A 17,878-nucleotide genomic window follows, 5' to 3' on the forward strand; every position below is an offset into this window, starting at 1 on the left:
ATCCTCTAAACTCTACAGAAATTTGTAAGAGACTCTTCACACTTATTACCCTAATTCTCATTCATAGACCTCTGTATGATAAAGAAGCATAACAATGTTATTTTATTTTACTATTTACCAAAATTCTACAGTTACAGGGAGATGTTGGATCACCTGGGTGGCGTTGGATGCCCCCAATACCTAGATACAGTCTCTGATAGGGATACACAGCACTTTGGAAAGTGATATACAACTACACAGAGATATGAGTTGACAAGTAGGTCACTGTGACTGCAGTCAGTGTTTGGATGATGTCTCTGTCTAATTGATTCCCTGGGTAATACAATGCCCCATGGAGAGCTTGGTCTCCAAAAAAAAAACCTTGGCATATTCCTATTTCTCAAAGTGCACATATATTTTATATTGTGCCAGTCATGTGTTGTTAAATAAACCACAAGCTTTAAAAAAAATGGTGGAAATTTACCAGAATGTAGGTCACTGAAAGAATTCAGGAAGATATATCACGTATGTTCTGTAAGGTACCAGATGAGTCAACAAAAACTGCTCCAAATAGATGGGAAAATCTCTAAAAAAAATACAATGACACCTTTTCCTAGCATCTCATTTTCAGGTCTAACACTTTGATGCTTTACTTCTTAACATAAATTTATAGCAGTCGGTACTTTAATTTTATGAGTCATATATTGAAATATGAAAAATCGGTTTGCCAACAGACACCACTAGGGGGCATCTAGAAACCTAATGCATACAGGACTTTATGAAAATCAATGTATAATCGGTATGCAGTAAGCACCACGGCTTCCTCTAGTGGTGACAGTAAGAATTACTGGAAATCTAACACTGCTCGCATGATGAAATCACCGCCCTGTAGCCTATTCCATACTGATTGTGGAACATACTTTGGTTAGTTAAAAAAATAGATTACCTACATATTCAAATGAGCCTTCGGTGCTACCCCTATGTCAATGGCCATCTTCCGTTCCCTTCCAATCATTAATTATGCACGCCTCAGTCTTCTTATGCACCCTCCTTCTCGTGCCGAGAGCCGTGACGTCATGTTGCTCCTATCGCGTTTAGCGCGCATGCGCAGAGACAAACTATTGTGCTGCCTGCCACTTATCACTGCAGCTGCGTGATAGTTTGTGTCTGCGCATGAGCGATAAATAAAAAGAGCAGCGTGAAGTCACGGCTCTCGACACCAGAAGGAGGGTGCATAAGAAGACAGAGGCGTGCATAATTAACGATCGTAAGGGAACAAACGGTGGCCAGTGAGGTAGGGGTAGCACCGAAGGCTCATTTGAATATGTAGGTAAATCGATTTTTTAGCTAAACTAAAGGTTGATGTCCCTAACCAAAGTATGTGCCGTAATCAGTATTGAATAGCCTACAGGATGGTGTGCGCCCATGATTTCATCATGTGAGCAGTGGTAGATTTCCTTTAAGGGGTTGTCTCATGAAAAACACTCACCCACAGGAAGAGGGATACGGTAAGTGTCTGAACACTGGAGCTTTCAGTCTTTCTAGGTCTGGGGGTTCCCACATCCCTGGTGTGTGATAGTGGGCATTCTTGGCCACTGCTCTATTCACATCTATGGGACTGATAAGCACTTTGCTCAGCAATCACCATTAATCCAATTGCTGGTCTCACATTATTATGTCATATTAGGGGAACTCTGTTTTCTGCATTTGAAGAATTTCTAAGGGTCCCAGTGGTCAGACCTCCAGTAATTAGACACATACCCACTTTACATGGGTTGAGTACTTTTTATGGTAAAACCCCTTTAACTAACTACTTGGTGAAGGTAGGTTTGGAAACACCAGGAAAACATGTGGAAAAATTATTTTCAGAAATAAATATAATGAAACGAATCAGAATATGGTTTCGGTCCAATGTGGATATTCTTTTTGCCATCATAGATTTTCTGTAGCTCCATCTATTTTGTGTATTTGACAGATCATGATAAACATTTTATACAATATTCATAGGACAATTCTCATAATTTCAACCAAGTCTATAGACATGACCAATAGTACAATGACAGCAACAAGTCACCCATTTCATACCAGTAATTTCCGAGGCATATGGTAATGGAAGATACGGGACAACAGGACGTAGAGGATCGTCCACAGAATCAATTCGTACTGCTAACTTTTTTTTTGTAAGAAAAAGGCCCCTTTAAGTTTAACTTCAATGGGGGGGGGGGGGTAGTTCACCACGTTGTCTGATTGCTTTACCTACTTCTTAAGAATTTGTTGAAAAATAGTTAAAGAAATCAGACATTGTGGTGATTAATACCCCCCCCCCCCCATTGACACAAACCATGGTATGGAATAAATTGTAACCTACAGGTAGAAATGTGACGAGCATCTTCTGTAGAGATGGTGGGCTACTCTACTTGAGTCTTCATCAAACCACAAGGCTAAGAATAATGTGCTATGCATATAGTATACATTGTATAACTTAGCATTATAGTGTAATATCAGAGCCCACAGTCTCAACTGATGACACTTGACGCATCTCCACTATCGTGGAGCTAATCCACGAACCAGACTAATATGGAGTCATATCCTCTAAACTCAATGAATTCACCGACCATCTATTTACATCCAGGTTTAGTTGCTCCTCGACCCAAACTTTAGACCATAATAACTTGATCTCGTTGACCAATTTATCAAGTGTTTCATCACCTTCGCACATTCGGACACTGGCCAGCCAGTTGCCGAAAAGAGCGAAAGATGATGAAACGTTGAGAATGTCTATAAAAAAAAATTCGTCAAGATGACCAAACTAATCAAAGTCCACAATTACTAGAGTTCATTTCAAAAACATCTTCCAAAAACCTTGTGAGTAAAATTCACCGATTACCTTACATAAAATCTCGCTTATGTTGCCTCTAGTAAAAACCATTATATTCAACCATACCAGATAGCAGATGTGCCGGAACGGCGTGATATTTGTATTCATCAATCTTAATGAATTAGGATTTTATCAACTCACTTTATTGCCAGCAACACATCAAGTCAAGAGTAAAAAAGCAGAGACTGACTTACCCCGGGCAAGGTCTTCTGTTCGTGTAGAGCACTCTGAGCTTTCAGGGCAGATTCTCTTTCGCAGTATGTAAGAAAGGCGCAGCCTGTGGGGAAGTAAATATATGATATCAGTAAAGGCTTTGACGTCGGAATCTATCATCAGCCAAATTACATTCTGTTCATTGTTTTTGGGTGGTGTTTTTTCTTCTTCGCTAAAATTACTTTGCAATGTTTTTACGTTGGCCGTATAGATGATAGAGATGTTCCCCTCAACAATGACCTTCCTCTTGTCCATACACATGCACATTTGACTTAAGTTAGGAAAATGGGGGAAAGAGACAACTATGGCTCCTTCGTTGGCCTTCTTCATTGTCCTAATGACTTTAATAGAAAGTCAAAGGGTTGGGTGGTCACCTCTCCATTGTGTCCAGCAGCGAGATACAAGATAGGAGAACTCATTCTTGATGTAGGTTGGGACCCACATATTTTTGGGCACCATAACCTCTGGATATGCTTCCCAGATTATACATGGCAACTTATCCATTTTATAATGGTAGAAAACAGAAGCCCTCTGGTCTCAAAAAAGATGGGATTCTTGTCCATTATTTATGGGACACCCTATAGATATTCTATAGTAACTACTTGATAGATGTGAGACTTGCCTCTTGGAAATGCATCTGGAGAACATGGGACAACTAACTCTTCTACCATGAACCGTTCAAGTGGAGACTTGGCAATGCATTCCCGGCCAACTTCCATATATGTCTTTGGATGTCATAATAATTGCTGAGCGAATTATTGGGTCTATCCAGGGCTGGATCATAGGGAGGGCTCCCAGGGCGTGCACCCCGGGGCCCCCACCACTTTGCCCCCCCAGGGTTTCCCATCAAATGTGGGCAATTCGGACCCCCGCCAACCTTAATCCATCCCTGGGTCGGAAGTATGAATGGTCATGCATGTGGTCCCCTATTCTGAACATAAGTATCATCCACATCTATCCTGTGGATATGTCATAAATGCATTCGATGAGAAGATCCCTTTAAGATCAGTGAACAGGCCGACTCCCCCATTAGTAGATTCTTAAAACCATTGATATTCTCTTATTTCTACTTAGAAATATACAGTATTGAGCCTTTACTCGCAACTAAATCTACCCAAGACCGTGTACAGCAAATTGAAGTTCTACACTAAAAAAAAAAAAATCAATATCTGAAATAATTAAAGAAAAAATAAGATAACTTCCAGAGCCTTCTCCCTGACTGAAACATTATAAAAACGTTATTAACGCCATATAAAAAGCGAGAGCACATGCATCTCCTGCAACCATGAGAGTCTCTTAAATAAGTGTATAAATAAAGAGTAATTGTCTTCCCTGCACAATATCTGGAGATTCCACCCCGTTCCAGCCGGCCCCCTGATGGAGATTATTTCATTATGTTCCACGGGTATAAATATTGTTGCTTAATGGTGTATACAAGGAGATACATCAAATCTGTAATTAAACTATATTGCCAGCAGAGAAGCATTACAAGACTTTCCCTAAACTCTTCCTTGTGTTATATGGACGTGTAACTTTGGGAAGCCATTTAAATATTAACATTGACTAAAACTCCTGTAAATTCCTTTTAATGGGCAGGAACTTGTAATATACATGGGTGTAAAATGTTAATGGACACAGTGGGGGTCATTTACTAACGGCCCGATGGCCCGTGTTACCCGAATATTTCCGATTTGCGCCGATTGTACCTGAATTGCCCCGGGTTTTTGGCGCACGCGATCGGATTGTGGCGCATCGGCGCTGGCATGCGCGCGACGGAGATCGGGGGGCGTGGCCAAACGAAAACCCGGCATATTCGGAAAAAACGCCGCATTTTAAAAAAAAATTGTGTCGCGAAAATTTCACTCACCTTCATCCTGGATAGGCCGGTGTATTTCGAGGCTCCAGCGGACTTCAGCGCAGCAGCGCCACCTGGTGGACGTCGGAGGAACTGCTTTGATGAATCCCGGCCGGACCCGAATCCAGCGCAGTGAACGCGCCGCTGGATCGCAAACGGACCAGGTAAGTAAATCTGCCCCAGTATTTACCAAAATAAACGAATCTAAAACGAAACAAAGTCGCATTGTGTCTGCAGTACCAGGAGCTTCCTACTGACACAGGTGGCGCTATTTGGTGAAAAAGGCATATTTTTTTGGGTAACCTCAAACAACTCGTATAATATGTGTTTTCTATCTGATGAACGGCAGATTAGGAAAGATGAAGGTGAATATCCATATGTATATTTGAAAGTATTTGAAAGTATATTTGATCAGTAGTTGAATGCATGCACAGGGTAGCCAAGCACGCTGAGTGCGGAACACCTGCCGGGGGTAGGAGAGAAGGATGGAAAGACATATATATATATAGATGGTCCCCTACTTAAGAACACCCGACTTACAGACGACCCCTAGTTACAAACGGACCTCTGGATGTTGGTAAGTTACTGTACTTTAACCTTAGGCTACAATAAACAGCTGTAATGGTTATCACAGGTGTCTGTAATGAAGCTCTATGGTTAATCCTGGTTCTGATGACAATCCAACATTGTTAAAATCCAATTGTCACAGAGACAAAAAAAATTTGGCTGGGGTTACAATTATAAAGTATACAGTTCTGACTTACATACAAATTCAACTTAAGAACAAACCTACAGAACCTATCCTGTATGTAACCCGGGGACTGCCTATATATATATATATGTATATATGCAAGAAAGAAGGAAGGAAACTTCCTTTCCCCATAAAAGGAGACTGAAAGTATATGACATTATATTTGGGGGTTTGCTATATATTTTTTGGGGAGGTCTAAGCAACTTCAAGTTACACCTTTGTATATACACTGATCTAATATCCACAGAAGAGATATGTTGTCTCAAACCATCATAAGTAGAGATGAACATATCTGTTCAAGTTGAAAGTTCGGTACGGCTCGAACACTAACCCCCACGGGAACATCTGAAAAATGGCACCGATTGCTGGTGTTACACTTAGCATGGCACCATCAAGGCAGATGGAAACATTGAAATTCCTGATGAAAATACTGCACTATTTTCCCAAAGGTTCGTCACTTCCTGTGATGTCATCACTAAGCGCTGATCCTACAGGAAGTAGCTTTGTTGGTGGCAATCAAAGAGCTTTCATCCCCAACTGATGGCGGGTGAACTCAAGCTTCTGTCTGCTTTATGGCTTTTTTTTTTTTCATTTTTTCAATGGGAGCCAGTTTGGAATATATAGTAAGTATGGTATATAGTAAGAGCCTGTAAGTGGAATATATAGTAGGAGAGATCATAGATAGAGAGAACTATAGATGATTGTTACATAGATAGAAAATAGATACGTTTGTGAATATGGGACATAGTAGGTGCAGTCTTAAATAACCACAGCACTTTACTTCCTCCTTGCTGTATGGAAAGATGTTAATTGGGTGGGATACTTATTAAAAGAGTGACGATAGATAGACAAGCAGACAGACAGATAGATAATCAGATAGATAGAAAGATAATTAGGTAGATAGATCGAAAGATATTTCAATTGCTGCTAGATAGTGTAGTCCTGTGATTACAGCAGCCTCAGCAGTGATTCAACCAGTTCATCTCTGCATTGTCTGAATGGGCCATAACTACAAAGTGGCAGGATGTGGTATTATAAAGGGTAAATTCATTCTTCCGAAAATCTATTGTTCTCTATGGTACCGGGTGAATTGATTTTAGGAGGAGTTGCACTAGTTGACCAATCAACAGATCACCTAAGTCTGGACACATCTGTGGGGCAGATTTACTTACCCGGTCCATTCACGATCCAGCGGCGCGTTCTCTGCACTGGATTCGGGTCCGGCCACCAGGTGGCGCTGCTGCGCTGAAGTTCCCTGGAACGCACTGGAATACACCGGGCCGGGCTGAGTGAAGGTAAGTGCAATTTTCGCAACACATTTTTTTATTTTTTTTACGAATGCGTCGGGTTTTCGTTCGGCCATGCCCCCCATTTCCGTCGCGTGCATGGCAGCACCGATGCACCACAATCCGATCGCGTGCGCCAAAATCCCGGGGCAGTTCAGGGGAAATCGGCGCAAATCGGTAACACGTCGGGAAAACGCGAATCGGGCCCTTAGTAAATGACCCCCTGTATGTCTACATGGACATTGCATTTCATAAAATAAGCAAATTAAAAATTCAAGGAGTTAAAATTGGTTTCTTGAGGAAAATGTCAGGGTCCGCTACAGGTGAGGGTCTGCGTCCATATCTAATAAGAAGACTCGCTACAAGACTTGCCAATCTCACAGATCAGGAAATGAGGAGGTTGATATAAATAAATCATGATATCACCAGAGTAAATCACTATTGAAATTTCAACACTCGGCGGCCACATTATACAGTATTAAAAAGCAGCTCCACTCCGGCGCTGGACCCTTCTCTCCTCATAAAGCCTTTTATTGTAATATTTTAATATCTTACCCACTCGACCACTTAATGCACTTAATTGAATTACCACAATATTTCATTTAATGTGCATTTTATTTGAACTCCCTATGATTTTTATTAGGAATAATTAATACTTCCTATTTGGAATCAGGAAGAGGTAAGAAAATATCCCAGGTGCACCCCCCGGGCCTTGGGAAGGAGCGCGGTTTATTGCATTGGACTCTTGTGGTGGGAGATTCCTGTAGTAGAATGCATTCATATGTTATCATTTCTGACCTGCAGCTTCTTCTACATTCAGAGTTTTCCTGTATTGCTGTATTGCTCCTGCTCTGCAACCCTTTCCCTTCTCCATTTACAGTGTCAAAACATAATGCGCCAGCCTCCAACCCTTGTCTCCCATGTTATATTGATATACAGAGACATAGACTGAGCACTGAGTGTTACACATGGTGGTGTAGGGGCGTGGCCGAGGGCGGGGAACAGCAGGACCTACTATATCAGACTGAGCCATCTGCTGTGAGATGGCAGGGGGCGTGGCTGAGGGGGGGGAACGGCAGGACTTACTATATCAGACTGAGCCATCTACTGTGAGATGGCAGGGGGCGGGGCTAAGGGCGGGGAACAGCCGGACTTACTAAATCAGAATGAGCCATCTGCTGTGAGATGGCAGGGGGCATGGCTGAGGGGGGAAACAGCGGGACTTACTATATCAGAAGGAGCCATCTGCTGTGAGATGGCAGGGGGCATGGCTGAGGGCGGGGAACAGCCGGACTTACTATATCAGAATGAGCCAATTGCTGTGAGAAGGCAGGGGGCATGGCTGAGGGTGCAGTACAGCAGGACTTACTATATCAGACTGAACCATCTGCTGTGAGATGGCAGGAGGCGTGGCTGAGGGGGGGGAGCAGGATCTACTATATCAGACTGAGCAATCTGCTGTAAGTTGGCAGGGGGCGTGGTTGGGGGTGCGGTACAGCAGGACCTACTATATCAGACTGAACCATCTGCTGTGAGAAGGCAGGGGGCATGGCTGAGGGGGGGGAAACAGCAGGACTTGCTATATCAGACTGAACCATCTGCTGTGAGATGGCAGAGGGCGTGGCTGAGGGCGGGGAACAGCCGGACTTACTATATCAGAACGAGCCAATTGCTGTGAGAAGGCAGGGGGCATGGCTGAGGGTGCGGAACAGCAGGACTTACTATATCAGACTGAACCATCTGCTGTGAGATGGCAGGAGGCGTGGCTGAGGGGGGAACAGCCAGACTTACTATATCAGACTGAGCCATCTGCTGTGAGATGGCAGGAGGCGTGACTGAGGGGGGGGGACAGCCGGACTTACTATATCAGACTGAAGCATCTGCTGTGAGATGGCAGGAGGCGTGACTGAGGGGAGGGGGGGGACAGCCGGACTTACTATATCAGACTGAAGCATCTGCTGTAAGAAAGCAGGGGGCATGGCTGAGGGTGCGGTACAGCCGGACTTACTATATCAGACTGGGCCATCTGCTGTGAGAAGGCAGGGGGCATGGCTGAGGGGGGGGGGCGGCAGGACTTACTATATCAGACTGAACCATCTGCTGTAAGAAGGCAGGGGGCATGGCTGAGGGGGGGGGAACAGCCGGACTTACTATATCAGACTGAACCATCTGCTGTGAGAAGGCAGGGGGCATGGCTGAGCTGGAGCTTATAGAAGAGGGTGCAGCATGAGAAGGAGAGGGAGTTGACCATCCGAAGGCTATTCATTTCAGTGAGCTATGCTGTGTGTATCCTTACATGCCTGTCACAAAGGCAAGGACATTTATAATGAATTACTTTTTGACAAAATGAATAGACTCTTTTTATAAAAACAATAGAAAAATGTAAAAGAAAAAATGGAGAGGTAAACATAGTCTTTAATGCCTTTGGGAAAATATTTTGTAGAAGGTTTTTCGGGAAGGAAGGGGGTCAGTGATAATAAACAAAGGAATTTCTGATTGATGGGGGCTTTGTACGTTTTTGGCATAAGACAAGCATTAAGTGTTATCAGTAGGAGTTATCAGTAAGGCATGGATACTTTGGTCCACCTTGATGCACCATGGAAAGGAAGACCTACAAGTTCTCAGCCAGACTCTGAACATGAAATTTCGGGTCTATTCGGGTCACCTGCATCGTTAACACCCGCAATCTTTAATAATTATCATAATAAAACTTTATGAAAGAGCTTAGCATTATAGGTTTAGACTTGCTGAAGGTCCTGTGCTCACTGTACAGTAAAAAGTGCAAAAACTTGCAACAATCGAACGTTTCTCCAGGAGCCTCTACTCTGCAGCGGTCTAAAGAGTTAAGCAACTTTCTCTTCAAAGGCTACTAAGAGGGTGGAACTGCTAAAATCACTTGCAACAAAAGCGTCCAGCTGACAAATCAAACGGAGAAGCGGAGTTACATTTAATTTCAGTGCTAAATCAGGTCCTGAGAGCTCTCCGAGGAACAACAGAAACTGCTCAGCAGCAGAACCATGACTAGTTGATGCAGTTCTAATTAGACAGATCATGCAGCATTGTTAGAGTGATAAACTAGATGGTGTAAAGCTCCTATAACAGCGGCTATATATTATCACTTAGCGTGATGGCTCCAGTGACAAGGTTGTGCTATAGATTTCCTGGAACGCCGTCCAGATCCGGGGCTGTGATTCAGGCCGGAGAGATGGTGCAGAGCTCCTCACAGATGAGACAAACGCTTCCATCAGGTCGAAGAGATGAAAAATATGGCTGAGATTATCATCAAATGTGACCAAAATGTTACCAAATGTCTGGAAGGCTCAACCCTGGGGTAATTCTTTACTTTAAACAATAGGATGGGATAAGATTTAGACAGACATCGAAGTTGAACTGACCTGTGACACCCAATGAGACCTGATTGTGCCAAAAAGTTGCCTATCCCCAAGGTCAAGACATTGGAGCATTCACCTGACATTACAGGCAATTTAAATTGTTTAAGATGATTTGCAGAACGTAACATTGATATACAGAGACATAGATTGAGCACTGAGTGTTACACATGGAGGTGTAGGGGCGTGGCCGAGGGCGGGGAACAGCAGAATTTACTATAACTAATAGGGCTTACTATATCAGACTGAGCCATCTGCTGTGAGATGGTAGGGGGCGTAGCTGAGGGCGGGGAACAACAGGATTTACTATATCCGACTGAGCTATCTGCTGTGAGATGGCAGGGGGTGTAGCTGAGGGCGGGGTACAGCAGTACTTACTATATCAGACTGAGGCATCTGTTGTGAGATGGCAGGGGGCCATATAGAAAGGACCCCTACAATTTTTCATCGGGTTGACTTATGCTAAACACAATTCCATTTTATCTCAAAAAAGTTGCCTACAATAAATTCCATGGTTGTAATTTATCATTGGCTTTCTTATGCTATGGTGGTTGTTTGCGGCAGTTGCATAAAAAGATTGCAAAAGAAACCCCATCAAAAGTTGCAGCAAAAGACTGGCGTCAATTTGCACCAAAACTTGCGCCTAAAGGAAAGTTGCAATTCATGAATTAAGTCTCATGGTAAAAACTTGGCTATGCAAGGTTAATGAATTTGGTAAAGCAGAATCTATGTCCTATGTCCATTTGGTGCAATGGAAAGTCGCAAAATGGAATCTGCACAACTGCGGCAAAACAATGGGGCTTTTTTACTAAGGGCCCACGGATCGCACTTTCGTTGGATGTTCTAAGTTTTTGGGATTTTCGCCTCTGTGATAGGTATTTAACTGGGGATTGTGTTGCACGCGATCGTATTGTGGCACGGCTGTGCTGGCTTTCATCCGACAGAAATCGGGGGATGGACCATCGGACCATTTGACTGATTCGGACTGAGCGCGGGATTTTAGATTCAAATTGTGTCACAAGACAATTCACTTACATGCACCAGAAAAAAGAAGGTGAACTCCAGGGACCTGAGCGGGGAAGGGACACATGCAGGATATCGGGGGCAGGATCTTAGTGACTCCCCGCACAGCACATTATACATGGACAATGCACTTACATGCACCAGGAAGAAGAAGGTGAACTCCGGGGACCTGAGCGGGGAGCGACACATGCAGGATATCGGGCGCAGGATCTTAGTGACTCCCCGCACAGCACATTATACACGGACAATGCACTTACATGCACCAGGAAGAAGAAGGTGAACTCCGGGGACCTGAGCGGGGAAGCGACACATGCAGGATATCGGGCGCACGATCTTAGTGTCTCCCCGCACAGCACATTATACACGGACAATGCACTTACATGCACCAGGAAGAAGAAGGTGAACTCCGGGGACCTGAGCGGGGAAGCGACACATGCAGGATATCGGGCGCAGGATCTTAGTGACTCCCTGCACAGCGCATTATACACGGACAATGCACTTACATGCACCAGGAAGAAGAAGGTGAACTCCGGGGACCTGAGCGGGGAAGCGACACATGCAGGATATCGGGGGCAGGATCTTAGTGACTCCCTGCACAGCGCATTATACAAGGACAATGCACTTACATGCACCAGGAAGAAGAAGGAGAACTCCGGGGACCTGAACGGGGAAGCAACACCTGCAGGATATCGGACGCAGGTTCTTAGTGAATCGTGGCAGAGTCAGGTAAGTAAATGTGGCCCTATGCAACACAAAGAGAGAAAAAACAATGATGCACCCCCCACTATGACTTTTTTTTGGGGCTGGAGGGATGAAGCATCTGCACCCGACTCCTCCGACGCCACTGTGTACATTTGCGTATTTTACAATTCAGACAAAGTACATTCAAATTAATTTGTGAAGCGTTAATTAGAAGGATATTGCAAACCTGGACCATTGTTTGCTGAACTACAGCCTGACATTTACTCCTGACTTATAATAACCTACCCGTGATTTATTAAACTGATAGTCGATGTGCGGCTGCACCTGGCAATTAACCCTTCCGCCTCCGGAGAGGCAGATAACAGAAAGGACTCGGGATCATTTAGGAATGTGTCCAGCCAATGATTTAAACCTGATTTGTCAAGCTGTCTGTTTTATTCGGAAAAACCCTCATAATTACTCACGCTTCTTGCACCAACCATCCTGCCAGCCTGCCAATCATATTTTATGGCATTTTCTCTCCCTCTCAGGTCTTCAATCACATAAGCTCAGCTAGTCTGGCAGCCATGTCATCTGCATATGACACATGGATCTGATCCATCACTGACGACCCAGTTCATGTCATGTGATGGACACTCAACCCATCAAAGCTCCTTTGCCTCGATGGCCCGATTCTCGATATCACGATCCAGGAAATAATGACTGGTGAATACCCTCCAGGTTCTCCCTCCTCCCTTCCACTATCTGTAATTCCTCTCTATTGCTTTGCACTTCAGAGAATAAGAAAGAAAGAAAAAAAAACCTTAGCTAAAAATACCCGTCTTGGCAGCGTCTGAGCCAAGTATACATTTAGATTCAATAAGAAACGGACGCTTAATATTAAATGATGTAGAGCGTTGTCCCGGCGTATCAAGACTATGTCCATATTTATGCCAACAAAATGACTCCCTGCAGATTCCTACTCTTATTCCTCTACAAAGACGGTTTAATTTTCATCAACTTAATTTCTTTTCTGTTGTTATAGAAAATATGGAATGTCGCCTCTTTGCCAACACGTGAACACGAGAATGTCTAGGGAGGCGCCGGGCAGAAGATGCCGGGTTTGGAACGTGGAATTCGGTGTAATATTACTCAGGAAACAAAGGATTATTAATGCAGAGAGTAAATATTTACTACTTGATGCCCAAATTAAAGAAGATGTAGTAAGTGTGGCCTCCACCATATGGAAGAAGACCCAGTATAAAGAGTGAAAAGTCTTGAAGATGATCAACCAAAAATGGTGCCTTCTCGAAGAAGATGGAGTGAGAGAACAAATATGGTTTGGACAAGTGGATGGTCCTATCCAACAGGTGGTCTTCTGCAGAGTTAATATGTTCTAATGGATATGGAGGTTGGGTATTTATGCCCCACTAATTAAAGATGCTAGTGAACCCAATGGGGTAGATTTACTTACCTGGTCCATTCCCGATCCAGCGGCGCGTTCTCTGCAGTGGATTCGGGATTCACTAAGGCAGTTCCTCCGACGTCCACCAGGTGTTGCTGCTGCTCTGAAGTCCGCCGAGGCCCGCCGGAGTTCACAATCCTATACTTGCTGATGTAGGGTCAGTTCTTCGTTTAGCTTTTACTGTTTTTTTTTTCTGAGAAAAAGGACTGTAAAAATAAGCAAGTGAGCCTCAGGGGCTCCTTTGTAGGTCGCAACAGCCCCTTCAGGCTCCGTCAACTGTCAAAATGCTTTGGCAGGGGAAGCAGAAAGTGACAATTGAAGTTGTAAAGCTGACAGAGCAAGACGGGGCTTATGTGATGTAAATAGGAGCCCCTGAGGCCCATTTACATATGTTTTAAAAGTCCCTTTTCATGAAAAATAAGCCAGTAGCAGCCAAATGAAAAACAGATCCTGTTTCGGAGGGCACACGTCTATGTGTCAGTGTGTTTGGGTTACACCACTAAATCCTTGTGGTTAATTCAAGGTTCTTCAGTGTTATAGATCAGCAACGCTGGAGAAGTTCTTCTTCTATAGAGGACTTCAAACTCTTTGTGTCTGAAAGTGACTTTCCAAAGTACGGCAAGTGACCTTGACAGTTTGGAGATAAGCAAGCAGGGAAAAAGAATAGAGTGTATACAAGAGTCACTTCAACACAGATGGAGTAATTCATGGACAATGGTCCCATTAAGTTACATAGAAGCTGTGGTGACCAAACCTTCCTGATCTACACGTCTTCTCCTCCGACATGGTCCTTTGTCATGTTTACTATGTACAATGCTGGTTTGTGCTTCCTCATCTCTCTTCTCGACTCAAGATATTCTGCAATGAATCGGACACGATGACCTCCTTGTACCTTCCTCTAGTCGGGAGTTGTTTATGCTAGGGCACTGTAGAGTTGAGATGTTATTTTCGACCCTTCAAAGGTTTTTCCAAGACTGTTGTAATATTTTATTGCAACTATTCAATGAAAAATTGGTAAAGAAATTGGCAAATTATGGTTAGATACACCGTTAGGCTTTATCTCCTAAGGGTGAGTGACCTGTACCGGCTTGGGCATGTCGAGCCGGTAGGATACATTAATGACATGAATCACTGATTGCGATACTGAACTAGAAGTCTCTTGAAAATTTGGAGTTTACTCGCCAACATAAAGCAAATATGGATGACCATAAAATACTAATCAGTTGCACGAAGCATGGGATTTAGTACTTGGCCCCATTAGCCCCCTCTTCTTGTCCAGATTTCCCAATTTTTGTTGTTCATATTGTGATGATCCTAAAAAAAAAACTACTGCTACTACTATAACTACTACTACCACTGCTACAACTACTACTACTACTACTACTACTACTACCACTGCTATAACTTCTACTACTACAATTACTACCACTGCTACAACTACTACTACTACCACTGCTACAACTACTACTACTACTACTACCACTGCTATAACTTCTACTACTACAACTGCTACCACTGCTACAACTACTACTACTACTACCACTGCTATAACTTCTACTACTACAACTACTACCACTGCTACAACTACTACTACTACTACCACTGCTATAACTTCTACTACTACTATTACTGCTACAACTACCACTACTACTACCACTGCTACAACTACTACTACTACTACCACTGCTACAACTACTAGTACTACAACTACTACTACTATAACTACTACAATTACTAGTACTACAACTACTAGTACTACAACTACTAGTACTATAACTACTACTACTACTACCACTGCTACAACTACTTCTACAACCACTGCTACAACTTCTACAACTACCACTGCTACAACTACTACTACTACTACCACTGCTATAACTTCTACTACTACCATTGCTACAACCTCTACCACTACTACCACTGCTACAACTACTAGTACTACCACTGCTACAACTACTAATACTATAACTACTACACCTACTACTACTACTACTATTACTACTACAACTTCTACAACAACTACTACTACCACTGCTACAACTACTACTACTACTACTCCTTCTACTACCAGTACTACTACTACCACTACTAAAACTTCTACCACTACTACCACCGCTACAACTACTACTACTACCACTGCTACAACTGCTAGTACTACTACTACCACTCATACAACTACTACTAATACTACTACTACTACCACCACTACTGTTACAACTACTACTACTACCACTGCTGCAACTGCTAGTACTACTACTACCACTCATACAACTACTACTACTACTACCACCACCACTGCTACAACTACTACAACTACTACTACAACTACTCCGTACTACTTATAATAATATCTCCTGAATAAGCAAATAAACGGCTCCATCCTGTAGAATCCCTACAAACCATAGCACTGCTCCCGTCTTGCTTTGCCCTATATGATTCTTCTGATATAGTAAATCCACAGTCTATAGATCTGCATATGCAAATACTCACAGCTTCATTAAGCAGCGTAAAAGAAGTCTCCATAATGGACGGATACAACGCGCCTTGCAACACGTAACAAATTAGATTGGACAGATATCATTTAGGATACAGTGAAGCCTGAATCCACAATCCTCACCCCAGTCATAACAACTTATAGCGCAGCTAAAAAACAATAAATATATCAATGCAAAAATAATGACCCCAGCGTGCGTAATAAAGAGCGCCATTATGCTAATCCTTATTACCACCGCCCTCAAGGAAGGAACCCAATAAAGGAAGAGCGCGAGGAGATTCTGCCGACTAAGGCCAAATGGAAGGATCTCCGCTGCCTCGTTACCGGGTGTCTTTTAGGATCCATATAAATAAATAGGATGAGACGCCATCCGAAGAAGAATTGGCGGATGATGATAATGGCTACAACATAACATTCACGGATTTGCTTTCTTCTACCCAATCGGCTGTGTCTTGGCCAATCTTTACCTTTGGACTCCAGATTCTCACTATAGCAACGATTCATAGTAGCGAAACCCGAAACATTGGCCACAAATAGTAAGTCTTCCATATGAAGAGACTATGAAGAACACATTATAACTGCTACAGACTTTGCATTGAGGCCAATAGGTTGAGCCAAGGGCCAAGTTAAAGGAAACCTACCACCACGGATCTACCTATTAAGGTAGATTGGATGGTAGGTGCCTGTATTGGATGTGAGGAGGCTAATCTTCCCGTCCCCGCAATCTTTTTATAACTTTTGTTGTCCTAATTTGCTAATTTTCTACAGAGGCTACTGGGGCGGGGAGCAGCCGGAGCTGAGGCTACACGGCACGCCTACTCCACGCCCCAGTAGCCTCTTTGATACTCCTACCAGATATCTTCGGCGCACAGTTACGAGGAGCTAAAAATACAGGGCCACATTTATCACTTTTGTGCGCCTAAGTGTAGTAGTTGCGCCCAAATTCTGACGCTCTGTTTAGCCAGAATTATCACAAGCTACAACCATCTGTGATAAGTATATTTTCTGCCTCTTATTAACCACTTTACTTTAACACAGTTTAGGCGCAATTTTGGCGCAGTTAAGGCGCAATGTTAGATTCGGGCAGTTACATGTGATCCTGCTACAAGCTCCTCTCTGCTTCTCCCACAGCCCAGAATGAAGATAACACTCACAGCAGCACCCAGGTGTGTGACACCCAGCACCCAGTGACCTCCTCAGCAGGGGCTTCTCCTCTAGGGGATCCCCCAGTGCTGGTCTCCTGCTGCACCCCTGTAATTCTGCACAGTATCCCCCTCAGACACTGTGCAGAATTACATGGGGGGCGCTTGTCTGTAGTATCTGCAACATTCTGCAAGCTTCTGCAACATTCTGCAAAGTTCTCCTCTCTCTTGCTCTGAGCTCAGGATTCTGCAGAATATTTTGTAAATAGAAGGTGATGAACTGTAAATAGAGTCTGCAGCTCCTGTCTGTAATGTATATCATGTCTGTATTATATGTACTAGTGTCTGCAGAGTATCTCATGTCCGTATGTCTCTTCAAGAGTCTGGCTGAGCTCTGCTGCTAGAAATGAGCTGTTCTGCAGAGGGGCTCAGTGCTTTCTTCTCAGATAACGCCACCTTCGGGCTGGAGTGTTTTTGGGCCTAAATGAAAACGTTGCAAGTGATGAATATCATTAGGCGCAGAAAAACTTCTGGATTGGTAAGATAGATGAGGGAAAGCTGCTTATTTTTGCTGCACGGCTAGTTTGGCGTTTAGTCGCAAAAATGGCGCAAAAACAGTGCGCCTGAATGAAGAGGCGCAAAAATAACGAGTGATTCATGTGGCCCATCATATCTATCCATTTCATATCTATCTATCTATCTATCTATCTATCTCATATCTA

At 43.4% G+C, this 17,878-nt stretch overlaps 1 protein-coding gene across 10 annotated transcripts in view; it reads right to left on the bottom strand.

Annotated features, from left to right (window-relative positions):
* The window catches only part of CELF4 (CUGBP Elav-like family member 4), an 893,342-nt gene that overhangs the window by 718,293 nt on the left and 157,171 nt on the right, over positions 1-17,878 (bottom strand). For all 10 annotated transcript variants that reach the window (XR_011852739.1, XM_072132849.1, XM_072132843.1 and 7 more), the window contains exon 2: positions 3,052-3,134. Coding sequence is in view for 9 of the 10 variants with exons in the window: in XM_072132849.1 (XP_071988950.1) it covers positions 3,052-3,134 (83 nt within the window). In the remaining variant the exon portion in view is untranslated. The remainder of the gene's footprint in view (positions 1-3,051; positions 3,135-17,878) is intronic.

Source organism: Engystomops pustulosus, chromosome 1 (assembly GCF_040894005.1).
Source record: "Engystomops pustulosus chromosome 1, aEngPut4.maternal, whole genome shotgun sequence".
NCBI classification, from domain to species: Eukaryota; Metazoa; Chordata; class Amphibia; order Anura; family Leptodactylidae; genus Engystomops; species Engystomops pustulosus.